Source organism: Rattus norvegicus, chromosome 17 (assembly GCF_036323735.1).
Source record: "Rattus norvegicus strain BN/NHsdMcwi chromosome 17, GRCr8, whole genome shotgun sequence".
In the NCBI taxonomy this organism is placed as follows: domain Eukaryota; kingdom Metazoa; phylum Chordata; class Mammalia; order Rodentia; family Muridae; genus Rattus; species Rattus norvegicus.
Window position 1 is genome coordinate 23,886,714 of NC_086035.1, and position 18,837 is coordinate 23,905,550.

The following is an 18,837-nucleotide window of genomic DNA, read 5'->3' on the forward strand; positions in this document are numbered from 1 at the left end:
TTATTTTATTAACTTGAGTATTTCTTATTTACATTTCGAGTGTTACTCCCTTTCCCGGTTTCCGGGCCAACATCCCCCTAACTCCTCCCCCTCCCCTTCCTTATGGGTGTTCCCCTCCCCATCCTCCCCCCATTGCCGCCCTCCCCCCAACAATCACGTTCACTGGGGGTTCAGTCTTAGCAGGACCCAGGGCTTCCCCTTCCACTGGTGCTCTTACTAGGATATTCATTGCTACCTATGAGGTCAGAGTCCAGGGTCAGTCCATGTATAGTCTTTAGGTAGTGGCTTAATCCCTGGAAGCTCTGGTGCACCATCCTCTTCTATGCTCGCTCGCTCACCTAGGTAAAATGTAAATCGGAACGTCATTTTGGGGGATATACTGGTTCACCGCTCATGTATACTTCATATGGGGAGTAGGCTTCCCCATAGTAAGACCTCTCTGATCTAACGTTTTTTTTTTTCTTGTTTTGTTTTGGTTTTGTTGTTGTTATTGTTTTATTTTCTTTTGTTTTTGTTTTTGTTTGGGCTTTTTGAATTGAGGGGGTATTTTGCTTCATGTTATTGATCATCTCATGTACCTGAGACTGCCCTGGAAATTCAAGATGTAGCTGAAGCTAGCCTTGAATTCTTGACCCTCCCGCCTCCACCCCCCCAGTGCTGGATTTATAGTCATACATCATCCTACCAGGTTTAAGATACCGTGTAGCCCTGGCTAACCTAAAACTCTCAATCTTCTCCCCTCATTCTCCTGAGGGCTGGGATTAAAGGTATGTTCCACCAGGCCTGCCCAACATACTTTTTCCTTCATCTGCCTGCTTCACTATAAGCTGTGATAAGGTCTGTTTATCTACCTCGACCCTCTTCCCAGTGGTGCCTAACAGAGTTATCCCTGACAAGCCACTGCTTCTCCCTCCCTGCTCCTGACTCAGGGCTCGCTTGGGTTTTTCCAGTGCCACCAGTGTCCCCTCCTCTCGCTCTACACTAGTTGCTGTTCACTTGTTTGTCACACCTTCGTCTCCCTGGTTTTACCACACCGATGTCTAACCCTGTGCGTTCTCTTAATGAATGAAAGTAGACTTAAGAAGTCTTGGGGGAGAAGAACAGACCCAAGAAAGTGTCCAATGTAAGAATCTGAAATGCAAGAGTACCCAAGGCGGTGTATAAAGCACAAGCACAAGGCCTCTCACAGGCTATGCGGCCTGAGAACGAGATTTAGTGAATCAAGATTTAACAGAGTAAAGCCGAGGGCAAGCCAACCAAATTCTGGAAAAAGTAATCAAGACTCTCCTTTCTAGGCCAGCCTGGGCTACATGTTGAATTCCAGGCAAGTCCTCACCCCTCATCAGGAAAACATCTCCTTGCAAGAGATGAGATCGTTTCAGAAAACCACAAGCAATCAAACACAAAATTGTGTGTCCTAGTGGACACATCTATGACACAACTCAGTATCTAAGGAACATTGCAGGAGAGGGGGTAGAAAGTCTGTCAGAGCCAGAGGATTAGAGAGTGTGCTGTGAGCCTGTGTCTTCTAGTGATGTCAGAGGCCACGAGACTCACCGGCATGACTGTTTAAATGTGACAGGACATTTACAGTAGACATGTCGAAGTAGACTAGGTCGGAGGATTGGGTGGAAGGATTGGGGGGAAACCACAAGGTCTCAACCATACACAAAGAACTCCAGGTAACAAAAGAACACAGAGTAGAAGAACTGGTCTTTGCCAGGGAAGAGCACACCTGTTGTCAGCTTTGAATGACCAGCCCCGAAAACATGCATACGAGTTACATTATCTAGACTGAGCAGGTTATATTTAGAAACATTTGTGTGTATGTGTATTTGCAAGTAACAACAACTAATGAGAAGATGCCATGAATTTGAAAGAGAAGCAGGAGGCTGATATGGGAGGGTCTGGAGGGAGAAAGGGGAAGGAAAGGATATACTTATTATAATCTCAAAAAGAAAAGAAAAAGTTGATTTTCAAGAGTTAACTCTCTCGTTGTGAGCATTGCCTATTCTTCTTGTCCTCATTGTCCGACATGATCACACTATACTTTCATGCCCATCGCCACTGTTACTCCCTCTTCCATCCCCAGTGATTTATTTTATTGTCCCTGTCCTAGCTCATAATGAATGCCTCATGTGCGCAACTCAGTGTCTTCATTTATTAAAGCCATATGACAGGCAAGCTATGCAAATTACTTCGCATAGGATTAAACAGATCCCTTTAAAGGCAGACTTAGCTTATTCTGCAGTATTTGATGCATGATCTATTCAGTTTTAAGGTGTCCAGCATTTGTGTGTTAGTTCCTGTCTTGATTCGCATATCATTGGAAATCTAGTTCTTAAGCCGTAGTCACATAGAGCTTGTTCGCGGTGGTGAAGTGTTGCTTCTTTGTGCCAGTGGAACAAAGGGGTGTAGCTTGTCAGTTTCAATCTATTTCCTAACAAGATCTAAGTCACCTTACATTGTGAAAGCCAACAAAAAAAAAAAAAAATCTAGAAAGTCCCTTTTAGTTTCAAGTGGACAATTTATATAATGAAAAATGTTTCAAGAATAAATAAACACTATTAGTCATTAAAAAAAAAAAATACAGCGACCAAAAAAGATTGACAGAATAATAGATTAGCCAGGTGTTCCCTGAATCCGGTCTTCGCGGGGGCGAGGCTTACGATGGTGGGCGTGGTGCGTCAGCTCGACCCCGCCCTCGGTGGGCGTGGCGTGAGCGGGTTAGGCGCGCGGGCTGGCGCGCCCTGGCCGTTTCCTAGGATACGAAACACACAAGGCGCTGGAGCTTCACAAGGGAGCGATCGAGGTAAGCTGCCCGCGCCGGCGGGTAATCCCGAGTAGGCTGTGGGACCCAGCCCGACCTAAGCTTCGAAGCCGCCGGGCATGTGGCCTCGGTGCCCAGACCAGCCAGGGCTACTCTCCGCTGGGAGGCGGGACCTGGACGCCGGTATGGGCCGGCGAGCGAGCGGGAGGAGGGTCCCAGGGCGGAGCGGCGGGCCTGGGGTGGGAGACCTGAGAAAGGGCCTGGCTCTTCCGCTAACTAAATTCCCCAGGTTCTCGCAGGCTCCCTGGAGCTCCGAGGGCTCCCAGGGGTCCCCCAGGTCTCCCCCAGAGTCTCTCAGGCTCCCTAGGGCTCTCTCTAAGACTTGGTGCTGTCCTCCAGCCCCTCTTCAGAGAGACCCCTAGCCTGAGCCTGGTGCCCTGGATCCCCTACATGTCCTCAGGGTGCTCGGGGTGCATTGAAACTACTTTTAGGAGTGAAGCGCGAGACTGGATAGGGGGTGGTACGGGGAAGCACAACTAGTTTCCGATCTTATAAAGTGGAAATGAAAGGAGAAGGAGAAGGTCCGACTCCAGCCCTCCTTGGTGCATTCCAGGTTGCATGCAGGTGAACACTGAGTCAGGGCACAGAAGGGCTGCCTCGCTGCCCTCTTCAGTCCCGGAAGATTCACCCTCCAGGGTCAGAATCCCCTGTTCCCAACCCCCATTACATCTGCTCCTGCAGACTTAACTCCCAAGGATCAGAGGGCTCCAGACAAAGACTGGCTCTTTACTGCCAGATTGGGCCTTTAATGTAGGCACAGCTATGGAGCTCAGGAAAAGGGATTTATGTCACTATGCAATGTCATCCGTTGTCACTATGTCATTTGTTGTAATGGTAAAGGATTCTAACAGAGGTCACTTGTTTTACCAATGGAGTAGAAGTAGTAGCAGGAGGAGAAGTTACTTCCAACCTATGGGCAGTGACAGGGGAGGGATACTCGTCCCCTCTCCTCAGAGCTGGCCTTGGGCAGCCTGTTCTTAGATCTCTCCGTGCTGTAGGTCTATTATTAATTTGTAAACAATTTGCGAATGCTCGCACAGAGCTAACTTTGTGGATCTACAATCTGAGGCAGAATCTTTTCCTGCCTGGTGTGGTGGCTCTGTCTGTCCTAACACTTAGATGGTAAAGACAGGAAGACCAAGAATTCAAAAGTATCATGAGTGACTAACCTAGTCTGGGCTTCATGAGATCCAGTCTGGAGAGGGACAAGGGAAGGAGGTAGGGACGAATCTTTCTTTTCCCCTTACAATAATCTTTTGATTTCTGTAGGTGTGCCTGTCTCTTGACTAAGGTGGAATCTTTGGTTTGTTTTTCCTTTTCTTTTCTTTTTTTTAAGCTGATTCAGCAATTCCTCAATGCCACAATTTTGTTTACAAAGTTAATGACAGCCTAGAAATATTCCAATGATGTGTTCTTCTCAGAACTCTCCAGACCTTACCTCTGCTGGGGGGGCTGACAGGCACATATTCCCCTCCATCTGCCCTCCACGACAATCCTTCTTAATCCTATTTAAATCTCTTATTAGCTAGTTGAGGTTTTACGGTAACCGTGCATCTAAGCAGTGATGGTGCAGTTTGATCAAAGTAAATACGAGAGAATGAATATTTATTAAGGTTCTATGGTTGAGAGTCTAAATGATTGCCCTTTTTAAGGTCAGCGTAGAATATTTGTTTAAGCGGCATGAAAGTCAGTGAGTGTTACGGCTGAACCGTCGTAAAGTCCGAGTCCTTACCAGGTGTGTTACACCAATGGTTTACAGCACTGTTACTGTCTGTGAGACAGAAAGCCGTGGGCGGTGCTTGTGCTTTTCTTAGGGTAGATGCCCTGCTTTTTGAGCTGTAATCAGTTCGGGGGCTTGCCATGCGGCAAGAGTCGTTATTGAGTGCAATCAGTGAATACTGATTTCTACCTTCAGGAATGGGAAGGTGTTTGCCCCACACCACACAAATGTGAGGACCTGAGTTCAATCTACAGAACAACCAACCAACCAACCAACCAACCAACCAACCAACCAACCAACCAAAAGCAGGGAGTCATGGTGGCACGCCCTTTTGCAGTTTCAAAGGCAAAAGCAGATGAAGCTTCGTGGTCATCTAGCCTAGCCTGATCGGCAAGCCCTCAACAAGTGAGAGGCCCTGTCCCAAAACAGCAAAGCGACCACATCCTGAAGGACACCAGAGGTTGATCTCTAGTCTGCGGGCACGCACACATGCATGCTTGCACTCACGCATGCACGCACGCTACCTTCACAGCCATGCCGCCTCTCGTTGACTCATTGTCCCTATGTCTTCAGAGGATGCAAGGGACAGGAAGTACCTTCCGACCTGAAAATTGTTTACTTTATAGTTACTGTGACTCAGGTGAAGCCCTTCTAAAGTATTTGACAGGAGGCATAGGACACAAGGGTGATTTACCTAAGGAGGAGGCAAGGTGTCAAACTGACCGCTTCTCACCGATCTGACCTTTTAAATATCCACTGACATCTGCACCATCTCACCTCATCCCAAACACACCACTGAGACGTGGCTGTGATCCCTGCTGGCCAACCCTTAGATGTAAGTCCAGCCTCTTCCACCAGTGCCCTCAAAATAGAATTTTCATTCCCGTCGTTTATTCGGAGGTTGGTTAGTTTGGCTTAAGAGACTAAGTTTGCAGGACAGCTTCATCAAAAATGGTTCAGCTTCCAGAGGAGAGAGCCATCGTTGGGTGGGTGGTCTGCTGACTGTGAACGCCGGGCACAAGTAGGCAGGGTGGTCCTCCACTTGGAGGTGGTGGCGCCGGTGGTTGATGGTCTGAATGGTGATCAGAAGATGGCAGACATTTCTGAAGTGGGCGCTAAGTGGGTTTTGCTACTTATTCTGGCACAATCTTACCTTCTGCTTCTCCCTCGTGGGTACTGCTGTCCTAAGCCCACCCTCTCCCCTATGTCTTTGTTTGTGAGCACTCTCTTTTCTGGTCCCTTCCAAAGCAGTGTGTCCCTCCTCAGGACCACCTCCATGACTCTTTGACCTAATGCTCCCGATGCTTTGTGTTCCGTTAGCCATTATCAGGAAAGTAATTGAGTAAAAGGATGTCTATCCCACCATTCTATCCGTGTGTACGCTGTGTGTGCAGAGGCCAGAGGAGACCAGGTGTCCTGCTTCCCCACTGTCCCCATAAGACAGGTCTCTCCCCTGAATCTGGACTAGGCCAGAAGTCCGTGTGCACCAGGGGTCCTCCTGTCTGTTTCCCAATGCCAGGGGGTTACAGGCATGTGTGACCACACCAAGGTTTTCCTGTGGGTGCTGGGTATCCACACTCAGATCCTCATGCTTTCAAAACACTGCCTGTTAATCATAGAGCCAACACCAGTGCCCATACCAGTGTAGTTCAGAAGTGCATCTGTAAAACTTTAATTTTGAAGATTGATTTATTTGTATCTTCTGTGTATGAGTGGTGTGCTTGCCCATATGCCTGTGTGTTGTATGCCACATGTAACTGGGGTTGTGAACTGATACGTGGGTGCTGGGAATTAAGCCTGGGTCCTCTGTAAGAACAAGTGTTCTTAACCACTGAGCATCTCTCCAGCCCTGGAATTACATTATTTTTATGGCAATGCTTCCCTGTGGATGTTTTTTGGCTAAACCTTCCAGGTTCTAGTGTCTAAAACTTTGTTTCTCTTCACTGCTTCCAGGAACTTTTTAGTATCTTTCCAGAAATCAGGATGATCCAGGTGCAACTCTAAGTTTCAAGGTAGCGTGTGGCTGGCACCATAGGTCCCTGTCACTGCCAACCATAGGCCCTTGTCTATTGCCTGCCACAGGCCCCTATCCACTGACAGTCTCAGGTCTCTGTCCACTGACAGTCTCAGGTCTCTGTCCACTGACAGCCCAGCAGGCCCCTGTCCACTGACAGCTCAGGCCTCCGTCCACTGACAGCCCAGACCTCTGTCTACTGAAAGCCCAGGTCTCTGTCCACTGACAGCCCAAGTCTCTGTCCACGGACAGTCAAGACCTCTATCCATTGACATCCAAGGCATATGTCTACTGACAGCCTCGGGCCCCTGTCCACTGACAGCCTCAGGCCCCTGTCCACTGACAGCCTCAGGCCCCTGTCCACTGACAGCCTCAGGCCCCTGTCCACTGACAGTCTTAGGCTCCTGTCCACTGACAGCCTCAGGCTCCTGTCCACTGACAGTCTTAGGCTCCTGTCCATTGACAGCCTCAGGCCCCTGTCCACTGACAGCCTCAGACCCCTGTCCACTGACAGCCTCAGGCTCCTGTCCACTGATAGCCTCAGGCCCCTGTCCACTGATAGCCCAGGCCTCTGTCCACTGACAGCCCAGGCCCCTGTCCACTGACGGTTCTTATGCTGATGTATCTAGGAGTCTTATGGTTGAGCTACGGAGGCTGTGTAGCTTTGGAACAAAGGGGTTGGTCCTTTTTGAAGTGCAGCAACTTTAAAGCCAAAAAAAAAAAAAATGGAGGTTATAAGTTAGGTATCATACTCAGAAAACAAAGACTTTCAAGCCTCACTTGAATATCAGGTCGACTTTGTCCTTGATTCTCCTTGATCATAAACAGTTCATTAACTCCCCGTGGGTTTGTTTTACATTCTTATTAACAGCTGGAGTGCTGTGATAAAACCCTCTGCCTAAATAAATGTTACTTAACCAGAAAGGATTGATAGACCTCTTAAGAACTGATTTCCCCAGAAGACAGGCATGTTCTCCTGAGGGGGGTGAGGGGATGGAGAGTCGGGATGGGGGCTGAGGGATGGGGGTGGGGGATGGGGGAAGACAGGGCAGCAATCAGAAGTGCTGTGATCGGCTGCAAAAGTAACTGGAGTACAATCAAATGTGTCTTAGTCTGTGTGCCCCTAAATCATAGCACATGGTCCAAAACAGAACAAGCACCACAAAACACCTTTCAGAGTTGTGTTTGTTCGTGTGGGAAAGGGGGGGAAAAACATTTCAGTTAAGAAACATTAGGGTTAGAGAGATGGCTTGTCAGTTAAGAGCCCTGGCTGCTTTTCCAAAGATCTTGAGTTCAAATCCTAGCACCCACATGTGGGCTTGGAGAGTCTATAACTGTAGTCCCATAGTATGCCATGCCTTCTTCTGGTGTGCAGACGTACATGCAGACAAAACACCCACATACATTAGTATACATCAAACACAAATCTTTTTTAAATCTATACTTTAGATGTAGTTTCTACAGTAATTTTTCTACATTGATACCGTGATATTTTGATTGGTATCTTTGTATAACATAAAGATCGTTTAGGAAAACTGTCTCTTCTTTTTCTCAGGCAAACCAAAAGTCACTTGTTGTCCTTAGAACCTTCCACCTAGACATAAGCTGAGGAAGACAAAGAAACCCTAAATATAAATGGCATCTTACAAATGCAAAGTCTCACTACGGAGTTTCATAGCCTAACTGTTTCTGTGTATCTTTGAAGAAAATATTTCCTATCTGAAAAATGTTAAATCCATAGACACTCCCCATGATCTAAAAACCTCACAGCATTCCAGATAAACCCTGAAAACAAGGAACCACGTGACTTTGCCGTGGCGTGTGCGCTCGTCAACGGTGAGAGGGCTCAGAAAGCCTGCTTTCCAAATCCATGGGGACTTTGACAGCTAGCACACATCCTTGTTGGCCTCTCTGTGTGTTACCTCAGAGTGAAAAGTGCTACAGCAGGAGGGAAGTCACCCTGGAAGGAAGGACTGACCTGTAAGGGACATTTTAAGTAAGCTGTCTTCTAAGGGTGATATTTGAAGACTCAGCATAGAGTCTCCAGCTCAGTGAGAGATTTCTGAAAGCCAAGAGCAGTCAGAGACACGTGTTGAAAGACGGTCTCTTGAAATGCAGAATAAAAGCAGAACAATGGCGGGAACCAGCGAGCATCCTTGCTACAGAGAGCATGGTTAGGCTGCGCCTTGTTTTGTCCAAACGTAATTATAAAATCAAGACCTACCGAGGCCTAAGGGACCACCAGAACCATTCCGGGGCAACCCTATCTGGAAAAATGAAATTTTTAAAATAGGGTTCTGTGGATTCATTTGTAGCAGGAATGACAGGAGCCCTCGCCCTCTCTGTCTGCTCTGTTCTTTATACTTCCCATATAAGTATATATATAAAGTATACTTCCTTTATACTTCTGCATATTTGTCTGCAGGTACATGGGGATGCTACTCGAAGGCATCGGTGACATAGATGTGACTGCCATATTGCTTTTTAAAAATACAGAAATGTTTGCATCCCATACTCTGGCAAGTTTCACATACATGTTGACGAATTTTTGCTAGATCTTTGTCTGCCAATACTGTTCTCATCTGACTGCTTAATAAATTGAGCATCCAATCCAGAAATAGGAAGTCCGTCATGTTACAGAACCTAACATCTTTGTGTTAGGCTGTAATCCCAAAAGTAGAAAACCTCACGTACAGTCCCCCACAGATCTGAGAGTGGTTACTTCATGGACAACCTCAAACTGGAGACTTGAAAGCTCTGTAGCCACTTGACCAATAAATGCAGTAAGGGACCATACCCTGGACTCTGTACTGAAAGGGGTTGTGGTGGGGCGGGGGTGGGGTGGGGCATACTGCAGTTCCTGACTGAATGAGCAGATACCAATAGTGATTGATCCTGGGTTATTTGTTGCTCAGTGTTACTCTAGTGACAAATGATGCAACCTCAAAGCCTGTTTCACTCTCCGGTCCCTGACTGGCTGCACTTGGCCTAGCACTGTCCCCGTTCATCTTCTTCACCCAGGACCCAGGCTGAACAGCAGCCTGCTGGGACAGCCTCATCCCTGACCCCAAGGCTTTTCTTCATAGTTTATTGGCCAGAACAAGTCACATGCCCAAGTGGGGCCAGGACTGAGCCGCATGGGGGGTGGCCAGTCAGGGGAGGGCTGTCAGATTCTGTAGAGGAAGGGCAAACTAGACTCTGCTGCTCTGTGCTAGTTCTGTTTCTTGGCTAAGCTATACCAGTTTCACGATTAGCAATCATTTAGAGGAAAGCACTTGGCATCCATGAAGGACAGAATGACTTGCAGGAACCTTACAGGTTTATTTCTGCGGCTTGAATACCTGGAAGATGGAAAGCCTCAAATAACTGAGTTCCTTTCCTTTCCAGAAAGTTTCCTGGGGTTTCTGTTGTGAAAGAAGTGAGCAGGGGTTTCTGACCACCTCGCTGTCTCTGGTGAGGGGGTGTGGGAGCATCAGGGCGCTGCCGCAGGATGACTCGGGTCATTTATTTGCCATACCCACATCATCTTAATGCCAGCACTGTCATCGTCGTTAGGACAAAGAGTAATTGATTGTGGTCTTGAAGAAATTGTGAGAAAAGCAGTCTTTCAGCCAAGCTTTTTGTTTTACTTGTTTTGCTCTACTCCCCGTTGCAAGAGAATATGTGTCTGTCAGAGACCAGTGACCTTTCTTTCCTTTATTCGTTCTCCTTTTTGCTATAATAATTACAAAGCTGATCTGTTAGTGGGAAAAGTTCACTTTTTGAAAATACATATTCAGGACTGAGGTATAGATCAATTGTACAGGGCCTAGCACACGCCAGGCCCTGCGTTCAGTGACCTGTACCACAAGTAAATCGTTTTATTTTGTGTACGTGTGTGTGTGTGTGTGTGTGTGTGTGTGTGTGTGTGTGTGAGAGAGAGAGAGAGAGAGAGAGAGAGAGAGAGAGAGAGAGAGAGAGGAGACGGAGGCGGGGCCTGACACCTGTGGGAATTATTTCTCTCCTTCCACTAACATGGGTCCCGGTCCCGGGTCCCGGCCGGGGATTGAACTCAGGTCATCAGACTTGGCAGCAATCATCTGTACCTACTAAGTCAGCTTTCAGGCCCACAATAAATAATTTTAAAGATATATATGTGTATGTATGTATGTATGTATGTATGTATATGTATATACTCATAGTTTCATAGCATTTTAGAGCTAAACTGCCCTTCTTTTCATTACCTTGGTCCGTCAAAAGTTTTTTTTAAACCATTATGTAGGAATGTGGAAGCAGGTAGAGATTTGAGCCCGAGTCTGCTTTTTGGCTTGTTTGTCTGTTTGGAGACTGAGTCTCCTGTCTTCCAGACTGTCTTCAAACTTGCTGTATACGAGAGAAAAACCTTGAACTGCTGATCTTGTTTCCAATTCCCGGGAGCTGGGATTCCAGGTACCCATGTCAGCCAGTACCGGGGATCTAGCCCAGAGCTCTGAGCGCGTTAGGCAGGCTCTCCGCCACCTGGGCTGCAACTCCAGCCCCAATCCTCAATCTTCTAACTCAGACTTGATGAATTCCCAAATAAACGTGTGTCTGTGTGTGTGTGTGTGTGTGTGTGTGTGTGTGTGTGTGTCTGTGTGTGTCTGTCTGTGTCTGTCTGTGTCTGTGTCTGTGTGTCTGTGTGTGTGTCTGTGTCTGTGTGTGTGTGTGTCTGTGTCTGTGTGTGTGTGTGTGTGTCTGTGTCTGTGTGTGTCTGTGTCTGTGTCTGTGTGTGTGTGTGTCTGTGTGTGTCTGTGTGTCTGTGTCTGTGTGTCTGTGTGTGTCTGTGTGTGTCTGTGTGTGTGTCTGTGTGTGTGTCTGTGTGTGTGTGTGCGCGCGCACACACACGTGCACGCGCTATTGGTGGTTAGGGTCTAGGTTGGGTGTCTCCTGGTTCTTTGCTTCTTATCCAAAGAATTGAAAGTAAGAGCTCGCACAGACTTGCAAACAGCAAAATCACTTGGTTGAGAGCAAAGCGAGATTACAGATCAGAGAGGCGTCCACGTCAAGGTTGACACTGAGACGCCTGAGTGGAAGTGCTCAGGGCTCAAGAGGGGAGGAGCTGGTGACTAAGGGGCGACACTGGCATGGTCCTCAATTTTGACTGGTAGATTGGATCGTGTTTATTCTGTCTGTTGTGCCTGCTCCCCCCAGAATGTTTCTTATCTTAGTCACACGCATGCCCAAATGTGCGTGGGCTTTAGATGGTAAGCAGTGGATTCACCTTAATGCTCACAGTTAATGAGGACACAGCTTTGCGTCACTGTGCATGCACAGCACCTCAGGCCACATCAGCCCTTCTATTCTTTGCACATAATGTATGTTGGAAATATAGTTCAGTAGAATAGAAGGTGTTACATTTGATTTTTTTTTTAACAAGGGGTGGAAAAATCTATACTGTTCTTCAGAGATGAGAGTACATGTGACCTGTTGCCAGTGGGGCTCAAGGGGTTTCGGATTCTGCTAGGTGCATTATTTAGAAAGGTACGAAAGAGTAAAGTGTACGTATGTGCAAGGGAAGGAACGGGGCTGCCAATGTGTTATTGTAAGAGAGGGTGGGTGTGCATAACCCAAACCCAAATAGAGCCCCAGGCCAACCTGTCTCTATGCTTGCCTGCCTCACGTGCCTGGACGTAAAAAGGGGTTGCGTTTCCTAGCTCTTTGTGTGAATGTATTCATAATTAGACTCAAATGTTTCTCGGTTCAGTGTAAAAGATAGTGGCATGTCATTTAAATGAAGTAAGAGGTTCCTCTGTGTTACTGCTCTCTCTGTGGCTTGTTTCAACTCCTCTTGCCTAATGTGGACAGTTGCAAGCCACTGGGGATTTTTTTTTTCTCTTTTTCTTTTTTCTTTTTTTCGGAGCTGGGGACCGAACCCAGGGCCTTGCGCTTGTTAGGCAAGCGCTCTACCACTGAGCTAAATCCCCAACCCCGCCACTGGGGATTTTTAAATAAATAATACAACTTAAGTTTAGCATGCTAACTGAAGTCATTCAAAACTTGCTTCAGAGAATGGGCGTGGTTTAGCGGTCTGATTTATTTTTCCCCTGGTTCCTTTGAAAGAACATGGACTCTCGCCAGGAGAAAGAGAACCCCACGAAGCATCAGTCCCACTTTGAACAGTCATGGGTAGATCGCCCAGTGCGGGGACAGGGAAGCATCGAGCTGCCTGTGGTCTGTTGTGTGTGAACTTTCTTCCACAGTGCACACATGCCCTCTAACAATGGCCTCTATCTCAGCTCTAATTTTTATGTGTCTAGGATGTCAGTAAATGTGTGGTGGGGACTCTGTACTGAAACCATTTTTGCTTCGGTTTTTCGCAGGGTGTCCTTAAGAATGGACTCAGTGTCTCTTTGCCAGATTCCTTATTGCTGTATCCCATGAGCCTACCTGACCTTGAGGAAGAGCCGTGTTTAATGATGACAAGCCTGTCTCCCGTGTAGTGACAAAAAGGAGGAGGACCACAAGGAAAGACGGATTTAGATTTCTACTCAGCAAGGAAGCGAGCTCTGTCAGCAACCTCTCTGGATTACCCTTCCCAAGATGAACCGATATACAACCATGAGGCAGCTGGGGGACGGCACGTACGGGAGTGTGCTTATGGGCAAGAGCAATGAGTCTGGGGAGCTGGTGGCAATCAAGAGGTGTGTGCGCCCCACTGTGCAGCCTGCGCAAAGCCTGGGTCTTTGTTTTCCTTTGCTTGAGAACCTGCCGCATCAGGGAGTGAGGGTCAGTCCAGACCACGAGGTGGTTTGACTGATGAGAAACACCGTTCTAGGAAAAAAATCAAATTTCCAAAGAGGAGTACACTTATGTGAAGGAAAGTCCGTCTTGCATTAGTAAACCAAGCAAGTCTGAGTGCCCTGCATTTTATGCCCGATACATTTGGGGTAAGACTGGAGAGAGTGAATATTTCGTAAGTTTAAACATGGGAACAGAATAGAACTTACTAATTCTTTAAAACAGCTGGCTTCAAGATAAGGTTGGACTTGTTAAATTGAATTCTGAAAGAGATATACCATTTTCCTGAGTATAAATGGAAGTAAATAGAATCAACTATTAATTATTACATGTTGGGTTTATTATATTTTTGCTACATAACAAAAATGCCCTGAAGTTTGATTGTTTAAAAAAAAAATACCCTGAAGTTTGATCGTTTAAAATGAGGCTGGGATTTCTTAATCTACACTCTTTTTGTGGATGGGAATTAAGAAGTGACTACTGAGTGGTTCCAGCTTGAAGTCTTACGAGGTAGCCCAGAAATGGACCAGGGCTGAGGTTGTCAGAGGTTTGTCTCAGTTCGATTCGCTATTTCAGTCTGATATGGCTACTGGTAGCCTAGGTGGCTTAAACGGCCATTATTTCTGAAGACAATAGATCCAAGCTCAGAGCGGCAGCAGGGCCGGCCTCTGATGCATTCCTTGCTCTGTGGCCTGTAGCTGGTTGTCTGTGTGTCCATATGCTCTTCCTCTGTGTGTGTGTCTTGATGTGCGTGCGTGTGCGTGTGTGTGCGTGTGTGTGTGTGTGTGTGTGTGTGTGTGTGTGTGTGTGTGTGTGTGTGTGGTGCTCTTCTTCCCCGATACAGACATACAGGATTGGATCCTCTCTTAAAGATTGCACTGCCTGTTAATAATAGTCTCTCAGAGACTATCTCAGCTGACCACAGTGGTGCTCAGCAGACAAGAAGGAGAATCATGAGTTCAAAGCTAGGCTGGGGTACTTAGGAAAAACACTGTCTCAAAATAGAAACAACAGCAAAGAACTCAAACAAAATTAAATTATATTTCTAAATATGGTCACAATTTGAGGTATTAGTACTTTAGCCTAGGAATTTAGGGGTGAGGAAACACAGTTCTTCCCATAAAGGGCCATGTATTTTCCATTCCACAAAGTTTCACAGACTTGGTGGCTTAAATAACACCCAGTTTTATTCATCCATCCATCCATCCACCCACCCACCCACCCATCCATCCATCCATCCATCCATCCATCCATCCATCCATCCATCCATGCCTGGTTGGCCTTGAACTCACTGTTTAGAACTTAACCTAATACGCCTGCCTCCTCCACCCCCCACTCACTTTTACTACAGAGTGTGCCATCACACCCAGCTTGAAATGACAAATTTATTTTCACAAATCTCTGGATCTAAGAGTCCCCAACCCCTCAGGCATTGGCAGCGGTGTATCCTTCTACAGGCCACGAGGAAGGGATTGCTCTGATCTCCCTGGCTTGCCAACCACTCTCTCCTCTCTGTGAGTCTCTGTCCAGTTCTCCCTGTTGTAAGGATGCCTGTCATGTCAGGGCCAGCCTAATACCTCACTTTAACTTGACTTCCTCAGATATTGTGACACAGACATGTAAAATTCCGGGTATTAGGACTTTAACGCATGAGCTGTGACTCAAACACGGTCTGACACGTAACTGTGTCAAGATTGTTTGCAGCAATCTCAGTCCCTCTCCACCGGGCTTCATCGGAGGGCAGCCTGAGCGTGCGCGTGACATTGCAGCTGCTTTCACCAGGTTGGACCTGGAGACAGCCCACTAAAGAATGAAAATCTAGAAGATAAATGCTTTATTGGGTACTGTTAAATGTCCCTATCTGAAACAGCACATACATGATGGCCTTATTTTATAACAAATCTCCAACTGCCCATTATTGCCAAATAAGTACATAACATACACTAACATGAATGGAAGGTTATTAAATTGACTTAGGGAAATTTAGTGCCTACTCATTGGTTTTTAAGAAACATTTAGCAAACAGGAATGAAAAGAAACCCCCATAATGTGATGGGGTCCATATGATTTATCAGAATGGTGGGGAAGGCCAGAGGCAGAGCCCTGAAAGTCATTCTTCATGGCAAAGAACTGCTGCCATTCTTCCTGATTTGAGTCACTTTAGAGATCCCAACTGCTCGAGGAGACAGAGCAGAAGAACTGAGGCATGGGGATCAGAGGAACCAACATCTTATTACATGTAGAAACAACGGTCTGTACATGCATGTACATGTGGCCTGGAAGGAAAGACACAGTATTGTTCATGGCCATGGCTTTTAGAAATGTAGAAGATTAACAAGGGGGGCTGGGTGTTGTAGTGTCATGGGAGATTACCATCTTTTGATTTTAAGATGACAAAATATTGATTATCTCTTCTAGGGAGTAAAAACAGTGGTTGTTTTTACCTTTTAGCGTCGTACAATGACGATCGGTCTCGGGTGAGAGATCTAAGTAAAGGCTCAGGAGAGCCAAGACCTCACTGACTAGAAGAGTCAGATACACTGAGGGAAGAGGAAAAAAACATAATATAGAAATTAGGAATGCTTTTTGGCAAATAACACACTAAAAGCTTAACCAAAGTAACATATAGGGATTTATTTTCCCCCATAGTAAAAAGTCTTTGTGCACCTCTGCTGGCCATGTGTCTCAGCTGGCAGAGAGCTTGGTCAGCTACCCCAGGCCCTGAGTTCTGTCTCTGATATACAAAGTGGGTGAGTGGTGCATACCCGGAATCCCAGCACTTAGTAAGCAGAAGCGGAAGGATAATAATTAGGTCATAGTCATTAGCTACATAGTCTACAGGCCACTATGCGCACGTGCGCACACCTTCTCACAAACACAGAGGAAAACTTCATACAGCACAGTTAATTGTTGCACACTTACTATATATGGGCTCGTGACAAAATAAAGACCAGACAGACACATTGCTAACAAGTCTACAAGTCACAACATGAATGGGCGGGAGGGGTGGGGAGGGGAAGATTAGTCTTGGAAGCAGAGGCTAAAGCCAGCAAATTGTCATAGAAGGCTTCCCATAGAGAAACAGTTCTCAACCTCCCTAGTCCTGAGACCCTTTAATACAGCTCCTCATGTGTGGCAACCCCCAACCACAAAAAATTTTTTGTTGCTACTTTCACTAACTGTAATTTTGCTACTTTTGTGAATTGTAATATAAATGTCTGATATGCAGATGGTCTTAGGGGACCCCTGTGAAAGGGTCGTTCCACCCCCTAAAGGGGCCACAAGCCACAGGTTGAGAACCACTTCCATGGAGGGCGCACTTCATAAATTATTACTGTTGTTACTATTTTAGGGAGGAAGGAAGAATACTTCAACAAGTAAGACCATTTCTAGGGAATAGCGGAAGCTGAGAAACTGAGGCGGTGAGAGGAAGCTGTCAGAGAAGTGGGAGGAGCCTAAGGCAAAGGAATGGGAGGAGCCTAAAGTCATGGATCCCAGGGAAGGAGCTGAGGATCTTTAGAACTAAAAGTCCACAAAGCATTGGAGCAGAAATCTTAACTAAGAATTCTAGGACAGTCCCTTTCACTAGAGTGGAGACAAGCATGTGAAGACAGCACAGATAGGCCAGGGAGAATGGCAGAGTTATCCACGGGCTAGAACGTGTCCCCTTAGGGAGGTATTGCTGCAAAGAAGACACCGTATTAATGAACATGGGAGAAGAGTTAAGACTGTTCAAGTCAGCTAAGTTACAGTGTCTATTGACTTATAAAAGCTTACGGGTATGCTTTTACCTGAGTTCTGAAGAAGAGGCACTTTAAAAAAATGATTGCCATTATTATTATTATCATCATTATCATTATTATTACATGCCACAGTGTGTGTGCCTGTGAAGACAACAGACAGCGTGCAGGAGTCAGGTATTTTCTCTTCCACATTAGTTTAGGGGACTCTGACCCTTGCTTGTAGCAATCGATCTCGCCAATCTCAGGATACTTTCACATTTCTGAAATCGAATTAGAAAGAATCAGCACTCACGGGCACTCTAGGACAGGGTAATCCCTTTATTATTACATGCTTTATTTGAGTTGATTTTTACTTTAAAGCCATGATTTATCTTTTGGAAAGTAACTTTCTAGAAACCCATGGCATTGAAAAGTACCTTTGGATAACTTCCGAGGTTCCTTACGGGGCCTGCATGAGTCTAAATGAAATTCTGATTCCATAAGGATACTTTTTAAATACTTCAGTGACATGCTTCGGGCCTCCAGATGGCTCAAAGATAATCAATACTAAGAACGGCCTCCACATTTTCAATATTCGTAGTACACTAGCATGTTTGTAGTACACTAGCATGTCTTTATGGAAAAACATTTGAGCCACAGACAAGCCATCCAAGGCTGAGAATCCATGAAGCTGAGCATGGATTTGTACCCGGGATGTACAGTCCCATCTTGACCTCCCTTTAGCTGTCAGCCCCATGCTGGATTTCTCATATGAGCTCTATAGCTTTATAGCAGTTAGCCCAGTTAGTCGAGTAACTCTTGAGTTTCCTGGTGAGCCATAAATCATCTGTAGATTGTATCAGTTCCTCTTCTCTGTGATAAGATACTCAACAAAGGCAACAAAGGGAGGAAAGGTCTGTGCTTGCCTCTTGGCTGGAGAAGGATTCAGTTCATCAGAGCAGGGAAGTCATGGTGAGGATGGGCTGGACATTAATATGCCCTGCTATTATGAGGCGGAGTGAGATGAATTCTGGTGCTCAGTACATTTTTACTTTCTTTTTATTCAGCCCAGAATCCCAGCTTATGGGTTGGGGCCACCCACATTCAAGATGTGTTTTCCCTCTTCAGTTAAACCTTTCTGGAAACATCTTCATATGCACACACCCGGAGGTGTGTTTCCTTAGTGGTTCTAAATTCAGTTATGTTGACTGTGAAGACCAACCATCACTCAGTCAGACTGATAAATATGGTCAAGGACATCACTGAGTGGTTTAGTTTGCTTTGGTTTGGTGTGGGGGAAAGTTGTTTTGTTTTCAAACAAGGTCTCACTATGTAGCCCTGGCAGTCTGGAGCTCACTCTGTAGACCAGGCTGGCCTCAGACTCAGATATCTGTCTGCCTCTGTCCCGAGTACTGGCGGACACCTCCTTGCCTAGCACAGAGTTGTTCTTGTCCCTGTTCCTTTTGATGACTAAAAATCCATTCATGTGACAATACAATCTAAAAAAGAAAGAAATACAAACTATCTGTTGTATGCATAGTAGAATTACTTTATCATGCTAAACAGAGTTCTGCTGTCTCTAATGGGGAGAGGGTAAGTAAAGGGCAAAATGTGAAAGGCTCTCGGGTCAGACCCTATCCACCACCCTGATCCCACAAGGGAAAAAAGAAAAGAAAAGAGAAGGGAAGGGAAGGGAAGGGAAGGGGATGGAAGGGAAGGGAAAAGGAAAGAAAAAGGAAAGGGAAAAGAGAAAGGAGAAAGGAAAGGAAAGGAGAAAGGAAAGAAGGAGAAAGGA

At 46.1% G+C, this 18,837-nt stretch overlaps 1 protein-coding gene across 9 annotated transcripts in view; it reads left to right on the forward strand.

Annotated features, from left to right (window-relative positions):
• The first annotated feature begins 2,703 nt into the window (after positions 1-2,703).
• Positions 2,704-18,837, forward strand: part of Mak (male germ cell-associated kinase) — a 47,441-nt gene continuing 31,307 nt past the window's right edge. For 2 of the 9 annotated variants that reach the window (XM_063276111.1, XM_063276112.1), the window contains exons 1-2: positions 2,704-2,812; positions 12,903-13,223. In XM_063276111.1, coding sequence (XP_063132181.1) covers positions 13,123-13,223 — 101 coding nt within the window. In that variant the 5' untranslated portion in view covers positions 2,704-2,812; positions 12,903-13,122. Of the gene's footprint in view, positions 2,954-3,857; positions 4,049-12,902; positions 13,224-13,287; positions 13,470-18,837 lie in introns of those variants that run through there. The other 7 variants (XM_039095389.2, XM_039095395.2, XM_039095396.1 and 4 more) reach the window with 5 other exon arrangements.